This window comes from Gavia stellata, chromosome 8 (genome assembly GCF_030936135.1).
Source record: "Gavia stellata isolate bGavSte3 chromosome 8, bGavSte3.hap2, whole genome shotgun sequence".
Taxonomy (NCBI): Eukaryota; Metazoa; Chordata; class Aves; order Gaviiformes; family Gaviidae; genus Gavia; species Gavia stellata.
In genome coordinates, this window is record NC_082601.1 from 27,141,325 (window position 1) to 27,161,457 (window position 20,133).

Sequence of the window (20,133 nt, forward strand, 5' to 3'; positions counted from 1 at the left end):
GCAAAATATTGGTTTGGCGTACTCAGTGCATTTAAGATAATAATTAATTAAACAAATAATAAAGTGTGATAGCAAAAAAGCATTTTGATAACATTCAGAACCATTTTCTAAGCTCTTAAAGAAGTGAGAACTACAGAAGAGGGTATTTTTGTTATTGCTGCTCTGATAAAACACGGAGAACTACAGAAGGGTTGAGCATTATTTTGGCAATGATTTTTTTTTTTGCAAAAACCCAAGATGCTTCACCATAAACTAAAAGTAGCAGGTTCACATTTTTCACATTGTCTGGCTGTGCAACTTTAGACTTTATTGTTATTATACAGGATTAACAAGATCCTCCAGCTGCTTCACCGGCTGTAATAGACTTAGCTTGATTCAAGTCAGTGGGGGATCTAGGCCTTACCTCTCACCTGTTTTTCCATTAGCTTTTGCTTTTTCCTTTTTTACAGCACATGGAAATGCACATGCCCAAAATGATTCTATCGCTCATCAAATCTCTGTCATGAGGCTTTTTCTGAGTGTGCAACCACCACCCCGGCAGACCAAGTTCAAAAAGGATCTGCCCTGTTCACAGTGAGAAGGCTGGGTACCACTCGGTCTTCTGCACGAGGGAACAGCAACCACCAGAGCACAGACAAAAAGGGTTCTCTAAAATTGTGTCAGCAATGCACTGTTTTAAGGCAGCTTCAATACTGGATATTGGAACCGGCTTGGAAAGCGTACACTGAAACTAGATGTGGAAACATCTTTACTTACTGTGTTAAAATTTGGGAAGAATCCAACAGCAGAGCTGCTGTCCACAGGGAAGGACATAAAGGGTTTGATATCCAGGGAAGGCTGCATCATCAAGGTAGGTGTGCGCACAAGGGTGGGAAGTGTAGTAGTGCCTGCCAAGAGCAAACAAAACCAGGAATTCATAGTATTCTCCTTTCCACATCACACACAGTATAGCTATCTCTTGCTGACACAACCTCCAAGAAAAAAAATCATACAGGAGGTAATGAAGTGGGTCTGTAGGAGTTAATATCATTAAAAGAAACCTATTTCCACACACTACAGATGAGGCAGAGCACTTCCCTATGGCCACAGATACTCAAGATGCTGAAGAGGAGACATGGTATATAAATCACACTGGCAGGTAGAATAAATCCTTTCTAAAGCTGAAAAATTCTTCTGTGCCAAAAAGGCCAGGATGGGTGCCCATGAAAGTCAGATGCTTTTGCAATTCATGGTTGCCTGTTAGATCAGCTAGCACAGACAACACATGCAAGCTGAAATCCAGAAGTTTGTTTCCAAATAGTGAGCTGTGTGTTTATTTTTAACTCTTCTGACAACATCTGTAACTATCAGGCGCTGCACAAACATTATTTCACCTAACATTTAAAAAATGCCTTCTGTCTTACAGTACAAGGCAAATATTAGAAAACAGCCAACAGTTAAATAATCAGCTAGCACATAAACGAACACAACTCTTCACACGCAATGCAAACTAGCATTTTCTTCATTGGAACCCGGATCTTTCTCTCCAAACAAGAGCTTTGCAGAAATCTGCAAGCTGGAATTCTTTTTGTATACACCTGAAAATCATTCCCCAGCAAGACCCTGAATGAATGGGAAGGCACAGGTGTCCAAATATTCATTTTTAACTAGCTACCTGCCCTAGTCACACGATTGTGTGCCTAGTGCACAGCTTCCAGCTATGTCTGTGGGAGTACTTTTTTCCTGAAATCATAAAAAATAGATTTCAAATAAAATTTCCCTCTTTTAAATAAAAAAATGCAAAAAAAGATAAATCTCAGTTTCTCTTTCCTGGGTTGAATAAATAATTCGACGCCTACTGGAGCAGGCATTGGAAGACAAGTGTCCCACACCTTCAAAGGAGGGTGAGTCACTCTCTGCTTCTCCTTCCTTTGCCAGAATTTCTCCATAATTACCTCCTTCTCCCACTCACTGGTGGCCAGCACATCAGCCGGGAGCATAACAGTCCTCTTAGGAGTTTCTCTGGTCTCAAGCAGAGCTGACACAATACCTAAGCTTTTACTGACAGAAGTTGTCTGAGCTTTTTAAACTCAGTTAGGAAGGAGAATAAAAAAAAGTGGGGGGGAGAAAAATAAACAAGCAATTTTCCCCCTCCTCTCCCATGAAATCAGATCATTTGCTTCTACTTGCAAGATGCCAGGTAATCCATACGCGCTGCCTGAGTAACAGTCTTCTGTTAAGGGATCTTCCTTTCTCCTTGATAAGGACATGCAAAATTGAAGGCAGAGCAGAAATCTTCCTCCTTTTCATCTCATCATCCTGCTTCCACAGACACAATTTCAAACCCATCTTACAGTATCCAAAAGGAAAGCTGAGTTCAGAAGCCAGACGGGGCTGCATGGATTTTTTTGGATGACCAAACACTTATAACTAGCCCTGAGCTCAAATTTTGTAGATGCTGGAGACAGAGTCATTTTGATCACAGCTGCAGGAAAGTAAACGTTATATTATGGTCTAGCAGATGAATAGCAGGCTATAACCTGTTCTCTGTTTCTTCTATAGGAAAAGTGTGGTGACTGCAGAAAGATGGGTCATTGACAACTATGGAGAGTGAACTGTTGAACACCATCCCAACTGAGCTGCACAACTTGAAAAGCAAAATATGCTTGAGATGCTTTCCCAGAATATTTTCTTCCTTCTCCTACCTCAATACTTTTATAAATGTAAGGTTTGTTTCTACATAAGCCCATGAAACTCACTGACAGTTGTGCTTAATTAACTGTAAGTCAAAGCTTATTCAAGTGGAGTCACAAACGTCAAAAAGCTAAAGGCTGTCTAATATGCCTATAAGTTTCTTCTTCATATCCATAACGAAAAAAATGCATCAATAGGAAAGCAGTGTGTCAGAGGATTTATCCAAAGGAAGTATCTTCAACTGCAAAAAATTATGATTATTTCTAATAGCTGGTTCTGAAACAGTAGATTTACAAAATTTGGATTTCAGAGTTGTATTCAAACAGCAGCTATGTTGTATTCAATTACCTGAAGTCCATAAAGTGCCATCATCAACCTAACTTCTACAAGTTTCTCTCTGAAGTTCATAAGCGATTAAAGACCCATGAAGTTAAAAAGGACCTGTCCTCTCTTTACATATACATACTTCAATGAAGCTATGGTTAAATATTTTACCTACATTTTACAGAAAAAAATACAACAGAATATAGTTAAATTGTCACTGATATTTAAAATCAGAGTTAAGCTAGGTTTCTGATGCTGTTCTTAACCAAAGTATAGAAAGCATTTGGCATAAAAGTTTTAAAAATTAAAAAAACACTAGCATTCTCCTGCAAACAATGCGATCTTCTTTGTACCCCTTGGCTGAGTATGCATCATTTCATGCGACAAAGACATTTGAAATCTGCCTGCAGTTTTGCAGTCCATGGTGTTTCTGCTGCCAGACTAATATATGACCAGTAGACTAGGATACATTTGGAGTCTGTACAGAATAGAAAACATACACACCTACCAGACTGATTAGTGGAGGCATTAATAAGAGATTTGTTCACTTCTGTTTGCCAGTATACTACTTCAACTATTGCCAATCAAATACCAGTGACACTGTTTGACTGAAGTTTGATTTTCAGACCCACTTTTGAAAGCCTCTGGAAGAATGATCAGATAAAGACGACCTAAACTACAGATAGAAGCCCTTCAGGACAAAATAATCAAATCAAACAGAACAATGCACAGTTTCACACTTGCATTGCTCCCAAAGGTCAAATAGATTCTCACCACCACTCCACCAAATCTGTATGCAGACCTAAGCTAAGCAAGAATACTGGCACAAGAAAGATGTAGCTGACAAGCTTCATTATCTTCATATGTTTACCATTTCATTAGCATTTTAATGATAAAGACAACTTACCATGTCAAACACAGATTGTTTTAAACCACTTGTACATTTTTGGCATAAATATAACCGATCTTCCTTGTAAATTCATTTGTTCATTTCGGCTTCATAATTTTTAAACAGTATTTTACCTCTGTAACTTCAATTTTGACTCCCGTGGCAGGAGTTACCTATGTACTAGAGATGCAAACAGCAGACAGACTTTGCCAAAATGCACTGATCCTCACTGGTTCCTTTTACCCTTGTCTAAGAGGAGGAAAACAGGTTTTCATCTGAGCAGATGATCCAAAATGCCTAATTTTATTGAAAGTTTTTCTTCCTCCTACACATATTTGTCTGAAAAACAAGGCCCTGTGTAACAGGCGCTGTTCCTCTTCAGCCACATATATATGGCTTCACGCACACTGCAACACACTGGGCCACTGATGTTTTTGCAAAAGTTGTGAAAGGTCATCATCTTTACCCAAAGATCTGTCTCTAACAAAAAAGGCATGTAATTAATAGATTAAGCAGTGAAAGTGATATTTTGGGGGAGCAATAAGGAAGCCTTGTATCGGTCACTTCCATGGCCAGATGAGTCCCAAGGGCCAGTGAGACATGCTTTACCCAGGAGCCAGAAAGGGGTGACAGGACGTGGGGACTCGAGGAGTCTCTATCAACAACACCCCCCACTCCACCCCCTGCAGCTCTTTAGCAGCTTCACAGAAAAACTGCAGAAGCCAAAACTGGCAAGATCACAGTTTTGGCAGAGGCAATCACAGTTAACTTTGGCCATGGTTAACAGTCACGGCTCATCTTTTTCAAGTAAGAACAGCATCAAGTTCAGTCAAATCTAAGCACACAATTTCTCCCTTTATACCTTCCTGAAAACTATTTGTGAAAATATTACTTCTGTGGTTTTCTCCCTAAGTGCTTTTCTCTATCACTGACAAACACAAAAAAAATGGTGTAACACCTGCACATTAATTCCTCTGATTTGGGTCAATATTAGACCATTACACAAAAAACCTCAAATCCATCACAAAACTTACTCATCTAAAAACACATTTAGTGAACAATTTCAGCATACTTAAAGAAATGAATTACTTTCCAGACTTGAAAGCATGCTCTTCCAAAATCTAAAGCCATACTCAAGTCTCTCCCCTTTTTCTATTACCTAAAGATGCTACTACAATGTTTTAATCCTCAGACCGAAGGAAGCAGTCCACACACAAAACAAGAGCAGTAGAAGAGTAACTGATGTGCTATCAGGACTGAATAAAAGTATCCAGCTGACAAATTTCTGTGAACTGGACAATCTACATCCACCTCAGATTGCACATGTTTGCTTTTGTTTTAACTTGTGCCATGGACAGTATCTGGGAAAACTTCAAAGGGACCTCGTTTGAGTTATTAACACCCACCACTGCTTAAGTGAGTTACACTGAAGAATTTTCAGTTTAGGGACAGGCTGTGCTGGCTTTTTCATCCCTGAATTGTCTGACCATTTTCAGCTATAAAGAACCTTTACTTTCTACATCAATGTTGAGTATTCTCATCTGGCCAGGGAACAGTAGCAATATAACTGATGGGATGGGTGAGACCCGGGCTTTTGCCTCCCTTGACCTTTTTAGCGCAGCATTTTTCAGACACTGCTTGAGCCAACAGTGTCCCTTCAATGGTGGACAACAAGTTCTCCCTTTTGTTTTGTCCAGTAAGTTGGCTGAATTCATTATGGACTGCAACTGAACTATGCACAGCCACCCTGCCTTTAGACCTCACACCGTCATCTCCATTTTCAGTGTTTTCTGTCAGAGCTCCAGAAGATGGAAGATCAGGCAGGACATGCTTGAAATGGCTCCCTGGGAAGATTCTGAGATAATTCTGCATCCGTTCATCTATAAGCTTTTTCTGGGACTCTACAGCTTTCAGTACTGTTCACTAATTTGTCAGTGGAAGTTTTGAACATTGTCAGAAATATTTACTTGAGCATGTAGCTCAAAACCAGTTTTATAAACAGGTTAGAGCCAGAGGTAGTACCTAGGCTTTCATATTGAATAAAACTCTCTTCATCTCTATTGACTATGCCTTGGAAAAAAAACCAAAAAAACGTAAAAACCAACAAAACAAAAAACCACCACCAAATCCCCGACCCAACAAACTTGGCTAAGACTTCCCTACACTTGCTTATATGCAGCTTAATGGGAAGACTGGCACAACAAAATTATGTTTATAACCCACCCCCCACCTAACTACAGAAATGCACCCCATAAAAAAGTTAGTAACTTTCTTCCCTTATAGCTGATGCCCCCATTACGTCATACCCCAGACCTACCTGCTTTCAATACAGACTTTTTTCCCCTATAAATGAAAGGCAGAATCAATACCTTGCAAGTCACTACATTTTGTAGTTTAGGTATTTATATGACATTAGCCCCTGAGATCTTTCCCAAAACTTAGTGTAAATATTAGTCTTTTTTCCTTCTCAGCATGATCAGTTTACAGGATTCAGAAATTTTCTAATTTTGTTTGTTTAGTTAAGGCTATACATGAATATTAGAGAATGTAATGCATTTCTGTTTATGCGTAAGATAAACTGCTGAAAAAAAGTTAAGTGCAAGTAAAGTAATTCTGAGTTTCTGGACAGCAGGGGCTGATATCAAAATGCTTAAGGAAAAAGCTATTCTAGAAGTATTCCATTAATAATACTCATGGAGATGAACCTTAAGACATTCTCCCCTCTTAAATAAAAAGCAATGTGAATAAATACAGCATTTTAGTAGATTTTTTTTTTTCAAAATTCACTCACCAGAGAAAACATTGCTTCCTTATAATATGGTGTTATGATAAATGAGACTTACAATATCCATAGAGATTCCAGTCTGTCAAAAGTAAAGTAGTCAAGGAGAGATAAGACGATTCCTTCAACAGATTTTCCCAAATGGCAAATTAAAGTGATCCTAAGAGATAACTCACTATCCAGGCAATGTAACTTATTTTTAAATATAACTTGAAGCAGAAGCCCAGCATACGTGAGACATGGCACAGCCCCCAGTTGACAATAGGAAAAATGCTAAGAACTTCTCTGCCCCAGGGCACCATACAAACTAGCTCACTAATAAATGAGGATGCAGCTCTTTGGGGAGTTGATATGATTACCACCAGAGCTACTGGTACACACACATCTTTTACAACTTGGACACTGCACTGAATTCATACCTCTTAAACATTAGTTTAAGAGCAGTCAGACCTTCCATTGACTTTTTAACTGATTTAAACAGCACAAACCATACCCGTCCATCCATGTTTGGCAACTAAAAACAGGTAAATCCACAAAGATGTCATTTTTTTCAGAAGCCACAAGGAAAGGCAGCAAGAACTGGTGTAGAGCTTATGGCTACCCAACAGCATTAAGCAAGAACCACTCTGTGTAACACTCATAAGACAAGTGATAAGAAAGCATTGGTCCAGGTCTAGCCTTCCATAGCAGCATATGGATACAAAATGACATGCCAAATATTTTGCACTCCATTCTGAATTTATTTTTCCAGTAGATGTTTCAGCAAACCCAGAAGCATTTGATGCAGCTTCACTGCAACTTACAAATTATCTATATATTGCACAGTTTAAACTTTGTGCTCAAGAATGACTTATCTAAAAAACATGTCAGATTATGAAAATAATTCTCTCCCTACAAATTAAAACATGACTTCCAGTATGCTTGAGCATGAAGTTAGTATTTCCATTATTATCCATCTAGAAATAAATGTTCTATGAAGGCATGCTAACAGAATTCCATATTATCCTTTTGTATAAAATCAGATACCGTGAAATGAGGTATTTCTACATTTCAAATACATGTAGGATTCTACCAGGTAGGTCAATACCAAAAATAAATTGAAATCTGTTGCTGCTGAAATTAATGGAAGCTCTGGCATTTAATCCATCCAAAAAGTCAATCATCACTTACTTACCTAATATTGATAATTATATATAGCTCATTTACAATCAGAAAAGAAGTATAGCTATATATTGCACCTGTTGCACATAAGAATTCTAAAAATAAAAATGAACCTACCTGTACTTACAAGTAAGCAAATCTTCATTAGATCAGACCCTTCCTCACTGAAATATTAGAGGCTGACTTGTAATTACTTTAACTGCCATGAATTATTAATATTCCTCTGCCTATCTAATTATTCTCCATCTCCAGTATCTTCTGATTGAAGGATGTTCATTTCAAAAAATAAAAATGTAGACTACAGATCATAAATACTATGCATATACTTGATATGAAGACAATCATGGAAAAGCTGATATTGAAAACTTCTATTATAATAATATTAATATTCAAAAGAACTGTGTCAATATTTATTTCCTTAATCTCTATATTTAGTACATCAAAATCATGGAGAACAAATAATGACATTTACCTGGTGGAGGGGGGGAGGGTAGAAGCATAACAATAAGAAACCAGAATGTCAGTATTTTAGAGACAAATACATCAAAACATTAATCGAGAAAAATCTCATTCTTCTTGCAGTTGTACTGCATTTCTAATAGCTTGCAAAAACAACAGGAATCCCCATAGGTTTTGTATAGAAGATACCAGAACAGATGGAGTGGGAAGAGAAGTCCAATAATTAGAAATGGAACAGATTATCATGCATTTTCCTTAAATAACTGTGTTACAGTTGCCTGATCATAACATTTGGAAGAGACCTGCCCCCCCAGATTTGCAGAATGTGTGACCCACACCCCTGTCCTCTTTCTCCTTTAGCCGCCACTCTTGTGTACTTGTGGCCGAGAAAGGACTTGCACACCAGCACAAACACAACCTAAATCTTAGAGCAATTGTGCTACAGTGCTCCACACATTTTTTGCAGTATTTATACTCCCAATCAAGTGAACTCCAGAAGTACTATACTAGCATCAAAGCATGTTTGTTAGCACTGGCTCCTTGTCAAGTCTAAGCAATTAAGTAAATTAAAGAACATCCTTCACTATGTTTAGAAGAAACATGCTGGCTGCAGTACAACTGCAATTTGCTATTATCTATAGGTAGTATGGAAATATTTGTCATTAGTTTCTTAAAAGAGCTAACTCTCTAGACTTCTAAAGCAACTGAGACAATGTGTTTGACTGGAAAGGTGAGTAGCACGTTATAGCTTAACACCATCCAGCTCAGTAAGTTGGATTTTATTCTAATCAAACAGTGACAACTATTAATAAATACAATGCTCTTGCCTGCATTAAATTCAGCTGGAGCTTTGCAGTCTATCCCAGTTTCTTTTTTCTCAGAATCTCCTGGCTTGCTCAAGCCTCTCCCTCTGGTATCCACAGCCCCAGCAAGCAGCTCTGCCTCCTCCTCTGTTCTTATCTCCCTTCTAGGAAACGCTGCTTTGGAGTTGGTTTTGCTTTGAAGTTTCCCAAGTATGACAGAAAAAACAGCTGCGGCTTTTTCAGTGCTCTATTCTCTTGCCATCTGCACTAATGGAGATCTTTCTGAAATCCTTAGGATCCTTTTTTCTTGATTTATTCAAACGAGGCCCCCCCCTTTCCTTTTCCACTCTCCCAACACAAAGGTCCAGTGAGAGAAGGTATTTCATAATTTCTTAGTTATTACTACAGAAGAGAAAAGCTCCTCATTCCCAAACTTCTCTAATTCTTCCTGGTGCTCTATCTGCTGCCCCTAACTAAAGCAACAAGAACGTCTTCGTACAATTTCCTGGAGGATTTAAACTTTCTCCTAATCAGATGGCATATCACATCTCCTTCTTTTCAGAGCCCACACTAATAAAAGTCACAGCAAGGGACAAGTCAGAGCTCCATTTCTCGAGCTTTACAAGCTACCAGCGCACCCTGTTACACTGTATCTGGAAACACAAGAAGCACAGAGACCTAAGGCCACTCAAGAAAATAGGAGCCAAACTCAGCACTTCTCTTGCCTAAAAATACAAATGCAGTTACTTTAACCTGGCTGTGAAAAGAGCACAAGAGTTGCATTTCTGACCAAAGTTCTTTAGGCCATTTACAAATGGAAGACAGATACTACAAGTTCACCAGTGCCTTAGAATATTCAGAAGCTGCAGAGGTTTTTGCCATTACCACTCAACCATGAATCATTTTAGCAAAGCAAAACCATAATAAAACAGAGACCATGTAGTTCCATAAAGGCTTCCCACTGTTATTCAGTGCCATGATGCTTACCTTAGTCCCTAAGGTTACAATCCACCTCCCCTGCAGCATTTAAACGTACACACAGCATAAGACTCAGAGACAAATAACCCTTTGGTGCTTTTGTGACGTTACGTGCTATGAGACAGTGGGCAACCAGCAAGCCTGAACAAATCCAGGCTGTTGTAATTGTGTGCTTAGCTTTAATTACCCTTGAGGAGAACGTTTGCAACTTGACTCCAGAGGGAGGGCTGCCTGCTATTGACATCACCAGATCAAATATAACCTGAAAGACTGATAAACTATATTTCAGTGGCATTTTCCCTGTTATTATTCTTAGAACTAAACTTAGGGGTTACTGTTTCAGATGGCTATATGAATGCTACAGAGCTGAATTTTATCTTCTGGAAAAAAAAAAATGGTGTCTGCTTGAATATTTTAAAAAGTTCAAAAGAGGACACCTTGGAGCCCAGGGTTACAGACAGTGTGGGGTCATGACATTCAGAAGATCAAAGACCACAAATCCTGACTCTCCTGAATTAAGGTGCACTGCTTTACTTCTTCTCAAAGTCAGTATTGATGGATAAGTAAGAACTTGAAAATTTATAAAACTATAATACACGATATCGATCCTCTCTCACACAGGGAGGAACGAAGGCAATAGATTTCAAATTAAAAGATCTGTTAGCACAGATCACCACACTGGTGATCGCATTGAACGTTAATTAACCACTGGCATCTGACTAGAAACCTTCTGCTTTTGGGTGCAGTAATGCACTAGCCCTGCCAGGGCTGGACCATGAAGACTTTGATGCTGTTATGTTTTTCAAAGACTACTTGACATGAAGTTGGGCAACTCCCCTCGGGTACATTCAGAAAGAGAGACCAAAAAAAATAGCAGTATATAACAGAATGTTTTTGTTAAATTACACTGAGATTGGACCAAACAAGAATTTTTTTTTGGACAAAACATTCAAATTTACTTTTAACAGGACTTCAGCTAGTACAAGCCTTTCAAAAAAGTCACCTCTAATTTCCCAGAGATTAATTAATATTACTTTAATAGGATTTATTTCATAAATTACATCTAATTACTCAAACACTATACTGAAAATAAAAAGGAATAAACAGAAGGTGAATGTTGATGTAAAAAAAGCTTGAAAGCATTTTTATGAAATGTGCCATGTAGCCTGCATCTACTTTCCATGACAACACTGGGAGCAGACTGGGCAACCCTACTGCCCCTCTATTCCCGACGCTTCCCTTAAGCCAGCACAGGGAGTCAGATCAGTTGGAAACAAAGTGGCAACAAGCCAACGAAAGAGAAATTTGCTTTCAACCAGAGCAGTGAGCTGGTCGAGCTGAACTCATGGTTGTGAAACTGAGAGTACCGAGATGGGGGTGACTGAAAAGAAAAATTCTGTGAGCGCTGATGCTTCTCATTCTCATCCAGACTCGCCTGAACTGGCCCTCATCTTCCTCGCAGTGTAGCGGACAGATTTCATGCCTGCCACAGTATGTTTCTGCTTGCATCTCTCAGGATGGGATCCATCTTAGTTGATAACATGGCAGTGTTAACTGGCATTCAGCTTGTGATATACAGCAATCCTTTCCTGCATTCACACAGTAGTGATTCCTGCTTATGTGCTGCATCGGTTATTGCTCAGCTCCTGTTTTCCTTTGTATACTTTGGAGTAATTCGTTTGTCCTTTTCTTCAGAGGGAAGATAATCTATTAGTTCAAGCTCAGTTTGTTCCTCCTTTTTTTAAAAATACTGTGACCCAATCGGCTCTCTTCTAGTGCTCTGAGACTTCAACCTGTCTTCACAAGTGGTAACAAGCTCTGATGTTTCCATCCGTGCAAGTATCCTTGTGTCACATTTGTCAGAACCAGCCTTTTGAAGATTCTAGTTCATTGAGACACTCTGTCGTGTTCTTACAGGTTTTTGTTATTTATATTGATGACGGTCAGGTTAACACAATTGATCTTTCTTATGGAAAATAACGCAAAAATGGCACCATGCAGCCCAAACTTCTTGGCTTCCTCTGACATTCACATTTTTCCCTGGTATTCTGTAAGTGCACTTACAGAAAGATTTCTTATAGTTTAATGCTTGTTTTGGTCTCATTTCTCTTCTAATTTTGTCCTATACATTCATGTTACTCTTTCTTCATCGTTCTTATTAATTTAAACTACTTTTCATTTCCTCCCTATACCTATAGTCCTCGTGCTTGACTCCATAAAGAGCTTATAGTTTAGTCAAATTATCCGTGCCACACTTCCTATCTTTCCTCTGCCATGGGGGAGTCTGCAGTTGTGCTCTTATTAAGGTCTCTTTTGAAGAACTTCCAAACTCTTACAGTACGCTTGATAAAAGAAATATCCTGGTATGTGTGTCTTGAAGAAAAAAAATCCAGTCAATCCTCTCTTCAAAATTACTTTCACTACCGGTCATTTGTTATACCACATTGTTTCTATCAATAAGTAGATGTAGTAGCATTTTGCTGCATAACTTAAAAATCAGGTAAGATGGCTATTCTGTTATTATTTCTATTAAGAAAGAACTCCCTCTCACTTCTAATAAATATCCTTTGCATTATCTTAAAAGTAAGTGTGATATTTCACTCCAATTTTAAAAGCAAAAATCCATATGTAAAATTTAGTATCCTAAATGCTAGTTTAAAGAGTGATCTAAGCAGCATACAGGCTTCAGCCTGCCTCCTAGAACAGGCAAATGCATTTCCCTCACGCTTTCATTTTCTAAATCCCTGGTTATATACTACGGTAAATAATGGAGCCTATAATTCTGAGAAGTAAGAACAGAGCAATGAACACTACATTTTTTAACTCTGTCCTGATTCCTGTTTTAAAATTGAGCTTAAATTCCCAAACACTGGACTTTAATTTAACGTTTAAACAGTTTTCCTAATTCTCTCAAGAGTACCACTTGTATTTCACCTCACTTCATACTTAGCTGGCAGTAAGACTGAAGTAAGAGAAGCTTTTCTGACTGGAAGGCAATACACATTTTACAGAAAATATACAGTTTGAAATGTGGCTCTATATCTCTGAACTTCTCAAAACTGAACAACGAGAGATGAAACTATGTAATTTAAAGAAAATGCATCTTGTTTTCGTGAGGTGGGAAGAACTGGCAAAAGACACAATGAGGGAAAACACTACTACTACAAAGGCATGGCTTCCCTTCGCTCTACAATGTTTCTGGTGGCTGTAATGCCACTCACTGCAAGAGAGAAATGCAACCCAGATTATTGGAGAGAGAATTAGTGATAGGACAAGGGCTAATGGCTTTAAGCTGAAAGAGGGTAGGTTTAGGTTAGGTATTAGGAAGAAATTCTTCACCATGAGGGTGGTGAGGCACTGGGACAGGTTGCCCAGAGAAGCTCTGGATGCCCCAACCCTGGAAGTGTTCAAGGACAGGTTGGACGGGGCTTTGAGAAACCTGGTCAAGTGGAAGGTGTCCCTGACCATGGCAGGGGGGTTGGAACTAGATGATCTTCAAGATCCCTTCCAACCCAAATCATTCTATGATTCTGTGATTCAGGTAAGATTTTGAAGTCACAGTTGAAGGCATTTTATAAGGATATACTTTTAGACACTAAGAAATCTTAAAAAGACTATATCTATATGTATTGGGTTTGCGTGGCAAGGTTTTGGTAGCATGGGGCTACAGGGGTGGCTTCTGTGAGAAGCTGCTAGAAGCTTCCTGTATGTCTGATGGAGCTGCTGGCATTGGCTCTAAGGTGGACCCACCGCTGGCCAAGGCCAAGCCAATCAGCAACAGTGGCAGCACCTCTGGGATAACATATCTAAGAAGCGGCAGAAAAACCAAACCTGCACAACACCAACAGCAGTCAGAAGAGAGAGGAGTGAGAATATGTGAGAGAAACAACCCTGCAGACACCAAGGTCAGTAAAGAAGGAGGGGGAGAAGGTGCTCCAGGTGCCGGAGCAGAGATTCCCCTGCAGCCCCTGGTGCAGACCATGGTGAGGCAGGCTGTGCCCCTGCAGCCCATGGAGGTCCACGGTGGAGCAGATATCCACCTGCAGTCCATGGAGGACCCCACACCAGAGCAGGTGGATGCCCGAAGGAGGCTGTGACCCTGTGGGAAGCCCATGCTGGAGCAGGCTCCTGGCAGGACCTGGGGACAGAGAGGAGCCCACGCTGCAGGAGGTTTGCTGGCAGGACTTGCGACCCCACGGGGGACCCACGCTGGAGCAGTCTGTTCCTGAAGGACTGCACCCCGTGGAAAGGACCCACGCTGGAGCAGTTCATGAAGAACTGTAGCCCATGGTAAGGACTCGCATTGGAGAAGTTTGTGGAGAACTGTCTCCCATGGGAGGGACCCCACACTGGAGCAGGGGAAGAGTGTGAGGAGTCCTCCCATTGTGGAGGAAGGAGTGGCAGAGACGTGTGATGAACTGACCGCAGCCCCCATTCCCTGTCCCCCTGTGCCGCTGCAGGGGAGAAGGTAGAGAAAATCGGGAGTGAAGTTGAGCCTGGGAAGAAGACAGCGGTGGAGGGAAGGTGTTTTAAGATTTAGTTTTTATTTTCTCATTATCCTACTCTGATTTGATTGTTAATAAATTAAACTAATTTCCCCAAGTCGAGTCTGTTTTGCCCATGATGGTAATTGGTGAATAATCTCTCCCTGTGCTTATCTCGACCCATGAGCCTTTCATTATACTTTCTCTCCCCTGTCCAGCTGAGGAGGGGAGTGATAGAGCACCTTTGGTGTGCACCTGGCGTCCAGCCAGGGTCAACTCACCACACAATAACATACCTCTGCTTTTCCCTTTTAATTGCCTATATGTGATATTGAGAAAATCAGGGGGAAGCAAGACTGCTTTTACAAACTTAAGGCCTGGAGGCATGTGTGATGTACAAGACTCCAGCAAGCAGCCCAAACTAGGATCTGTTACCCTGGTGCAAATCTGCCATCATTCCTTTTAAGTCCATAGAGTCACTAGGATTAGCAGCAGTATAAGTGTGAAATTTGGCTGAGTAACTTCAGCAGAGGAGCTCCATGTAGAAACAACAGGTGCCAGGTCAGACGCTATAGCTAGCATTTCTCAACGCAAATGAATAGCAAGAGGAGGTACCATGGTATTTGTTAGCGTGGTTTCATGTTTTCACTTTGATACTACATGAACAGAAACTACTACATACTCTTCTTTGACTAATAACTGCTGCACAGAGAAACCCAGTGAAGACATGAAATAGATGAACGCTGAATGGAAAGGTCAAACAGTTATGACATTACACAGATAGCAGCATTTGCAGCAGGAGGACCACAGCAAGTCATGCAGAATGATTCGCAGTCCAGGGCGAGGATCACAGCTTACCCACTCCTCTGTCTATTACCATGTATTCTGGGACTACACACCGCAGCTCTCCCTCCATTTCTGTGCAAATGTCCTGAATCATAACATCTCCTCGCATGAATAGTTACTACAGTAGCATGCTAAATTCGGCAAGAGAATTTGGCAAAGACAGGGATGAAAGACTTAGTTAAGGTCAAGGCTTATACATTCCTGTGGATACAACAGTCATGCGTATGCATTCCAGAAAGGGTTTAAAATATGCCATATATTTCTGCAATAGATACAGCCTTTCAGAGTGAAACCATACCCCAGAACATACTCACTGCTGTATAACCTAAGGAATCTAACCAAAGTCCCTAATTCAGTAGCTGATGTTCCTTAAGCAGTGGCAATTAAGAAGTAGGCTCTGAACTTGCATTTTCAGAAGTACTCTCTGGAGGTCGATCATCTACAGAAGGCGCCTACACATTTTTAACATGGTCACCTACAATAGACAGCATAAACAATCTCCCTCCACCTCCACTGGCAGTACCTACACCCTTGGAATGTCCGTGTCATTTTTCAGAATTCTCAAAACCATTCTCTGGAAGTATTTGATATTAGAGTCTGGGTGAAACTTGTGCGTAACTATAGCATATGTCTGCAAGCACAGAAGAAGATCAGGCAACTGAACTTACCATTACCTTGCTTTTATGCGCTTTGATCAGGAAGATGCATGATGGCCTTAGCTCCTTCCAAAGGAAAAAATACCTTAGGTATTTAGAAGAGTGTAGTCAGAGTGGAGAATAGAACAGAAAAGAGAAGAGTAAGTCCATTGGCCAGTAGTATAATGTTTACATTAAAGAGAAAAATATACGTATTCTAAATCCACCCCTTAAAGATGTGACATGTATTAAGTTTTGGGGTTTTTAATTTAAGGTCCATTTCACCACAAGTTTTGCAAAGACAGTTTTTATCTTACAACTTTCTGCCAACACAGAAATGCAGGCTTCTACAACACCTTTTTCCCAGGACATGAACTTCAAACATCTTCTATTAAACGCTTCTGAAAGTTACACAAAAAATGAGTCATGCAAAGTGAAATTTAATCCTCAGATATCTTTTCTATTACAGAAGAACAGAAATGCATGTCACATATTTTAAATGCTTTATGGAATGCGCATTTGAATAGAGTACCATGACTGATACCTCAATTAAAAAAAGATAGGTATGTCTTTAGACAACACTGAAGCCAGGATAGAAAATAGCCATAAACATTTTCTTTTTCCCAGATTTAACAGCCTTGTTTGCAACAATGAACTCCAGAAGAGCCATCATTCTACATGAAAAAAGTTGAGGAAATATGTCTCCAACACAAAGTGAGAAGTAGTCATTCTACGGCATGAGATCTCACTTGCAGCACAGTATTTAATTTTTGGTATCCATGATGAAGGATAGGAAAAATGAACTTAAGATGGGAATATGAGGAAATCATAAGAGCAGCTGGATTCCAGTGTGATAAGAACTAGAAAAGTTCAACTAGTTTTGAGATTGTAAACCTCTGTCCCTACAAGAACAGAGGTTTGGACAAGATGAGCCCTGCCCAGTATTTCTATTTCTGTATGTGCATATTCAAACAAAACAGTGGAGAAAATCTGTAAACAAATCTAAGACCACCTGGTCTTCATCTGTTAGGCTAGGTATAGATTACAGATTGATAAATCAATCCATCAGGCAGCAGTGCAGAGTTAAAATAAGACTTAGGCAAAAACTACAGAAAATAAAAATATCTGGACGTTCTGTCTGAAAAGTTTTTTACAGATTACCTTGGTCATGCAGTGAGAAACATGAAAAAAGGTATAAATAGTAAAAATGTTTTATGTGTTTCCAAATAATATTTGAGTTGCAAAAGCAGGGGATTGACCTGCCAGAGTGGCAATTAAGGTGAAGGAGGGAAAAGACCAGTCCCTCTCCTGCATAAAACAATAATGCATGATGCCTAATAACCTGGCCACAGCATGAGGGGCAAAGCTCAAAGTATGAATGCATCCCTTATATGAAGCAAGGACTTACCAGTCCCTGTCTGATAATGCTTATTGTGTTGAGCAGCAGGTACCTTTTACCTTGAAAAGGATTTACAAATTGAAAGGAGACTGAGGCAAAACAATATAAGAAGCAAGCTCTGGGAATTCTAGCAAATACAAAAAGTTTAATATGGACACCCTAGGAACAATACATGACAGACACAGAGGCAAGAGGGGGGACAGGGTATTTGAAAGATTTCTGAAGTAAAGAGTTCTGAAAGGTTTGGAGAATAGAGAGAACTGAAATAAAAGGATATAACTGAGAAAAACAGGTCTTAACATCAGGGAAAGCTTCTGGACACCAAGATTATTCTGAGTGATATTTAATGATCACGGTGGCAACCTTTTTGAGCTGAACCAGACTGTGGAAATAATCTCCCAAGAGAATTTGGGAATCTCAACCACACATGCATTTGTATCAAGACTGAACAAAATGGTGTTGTATGTACAAGAGATGCAATTCCACATTGACAAGGAGAGGATTAGATGACCAGCAACGGGTACTATGATTGTGGTCATTAAAGACAAATTGCAATTAGGTATTTATAGCCAGGATCAAACTTTTCTTTTATGAAGTAGAACCATGGCCTTGCTTGATTTCAAGGAGGCTACGTCTTTCAGAAATAGTTTTATCACAAGTTTTGGTCAAGAGATCAATAAAACAAAATTTAACAGAAGCAAACAAAAGCACAAACATATCCTACAAGCTAACATCAATGATGTCCCCAGTGCTGTGTATTTTATCACATCCATTCTCCAGCACAAAAGTAGGTCCTTCCTGCACAAACCTGGTTGTCAAAATCTTAACATCACAACATAGAAATATATAGAAATATCTCTATATTTCTTTGTACAGAGAAATAAAAAGCTTTAGCTTAATAAGAGACAAGAGTACTTATTTCTGTTTGAAATTTGCATTTTTTATTTTACTACGGTACTTGCATGTTTTGCATTTGAAATGCAGAGAACAGTATAAACACTAACAGAATCACTGTGATGGGAATTATGTAGCTATTCCTGTGGACAATTAAAAGAGAAAAATTTCTCACATTTACACTTCTGTCAAATCTGGTTGTTGACAACTGAATACTTTAATACTGCTCAATACAGTAGCAGTTGCAATTTCTGGGGAAAGAAGGTTGTGAAGATTCCCTCTCACTCTGCAAGTGGAATTTTCCACTTTGTATAAATACTATTTTTGTCAAAGCAACTTGCACAGAGTCGTGCTACCACCGTACATGAAATGGAAAGTTCCGCAGCTGTAATGAAACTGGGAACTTTTGCTCATGGAACATTTTTATTTTCATATTAAGGACAAATATGCGCCATAGTCAAGAGCAGCATTGCTTATCTGTGCAGTAAATACAAGATTAAAAATTTTATTCCTAAATATAAATTCTATGTGATTTTAAATGTTAATTTTCCATAATGCATTTCTAGCAAAGTTCATGACAAAACACCCCAAGCACAGCTGCTAGTTGCCACGTCCCTTACACCTACCATAACAATTTGCTTCCATGCAAAGCACTGTGAGCTGAATCAGCGAAAAGCAGAGACAGCTTTCATTTAAGGACATCAGGATTTGTGCAAGTTGCAACAAAGCAAGATATCTATCAAAGAATTTATACTTACTTTTTCTAGGGTGACAGCAAATTTCAGCCAATATTATTAGATACATCAAAGCATTTTGATTAAAAGCTGGTCACTGAAGCATGGAAAGCAGGGCTAGACAGTCTCAAGTCATCCAGTCCATCTATATGAAATTAAACCTCCTGATAATCTGGCAAGAATTCTACCTTAAATCTACAATGTCAAACTCCACATTACTTGAAAATTGCTTTACTATAAAAAGCACTCAGAATAGAGGGAAAAGAAGTAAAGGTAAGTGAAAAGCTGGCAGGAGAAGGAAAAAAAAGATGACTGCTACTGGCTTCATGGCATTTGGTGCATTTTGTGTACACGTGTAGCTCAAAAATCAATCAGATCTTTGAAACAAATCTTAGTGAACTGTAAAGAGGTATTCATTAGAAACTACAAAAATCCCTAACACGTCTCACATTTAAAAGAAGTGTCAGCAAGTTTATGTGATATTTGTAGAGTAAATAGGAAATAACAACAAGCGTCAAGATCTTGCTCATAGTCTGGAACTTTAATTACTTGAAAGAAAATACAGAGGAAAATAATCAGATTGATTATAGTTGTTAATTATGCAGACTAATTGATGGAGTTACAACATTCCAAAGTTCATCCTTCAATAGCAACTAGATGTTAAGAGATCTTTCCCTGAACGTCTGGAATCCCAGTGCTCAAAGTTTTGCTTACACTAGGAAAGTTACAGTTACAAAAGTATAAATACATATTTGGCTTGCAAAAAAAAGAAGTGTAATTGGTGGTAAATCACAGCAAAAAAGACTTGTATGCAACTTTCAGTTTTCAGAAGAGCTTATGGGTCTGGATTTAGGGGCAATAATAGCTTTGCTTATAGGTTGAGCAACTTGAGAATCAGCAAAAATTAACACACACATCAGAAGGGAAATATTCCCCAAAAGATTCAAACAAAGGGAAGAAGGCTGAAGTGGGATATAAAATTTCACTTTAAGAGAAGGTACAGAATCGAGCCTAAAGGGATACTGACTTAAGCGGGCACTCCTCAGCTTGAGGCCAGACTGAAGTTACCTGG

At 39.3% G+C, this 20,133-nt stretch overlaps 1 protein-coding gene across 2 annotated transcripts in view; it reads right to left on the minus strand.

Annotated features, from left to right (window-relative positions):
- ZNF385B (zinc finger protein 385B) overlaps positions 1-20,133 on the minus strand; it is a 137,175-nt gene that overhangs the window by 55,740 nt on the left and 61,302 nt on the right. For both annotated transcript variants that reach the window (XM_059820605.1, XM_059820606.1), the window contains one exon: positions 757-887. In XM_059820605.1, coding sequence (XP_059676588.1) covers positions 757-887 — 131 coding nt within the window. The remainder of the gene's footprint in view (positions 1-756; positions 888-20,133) is intronic.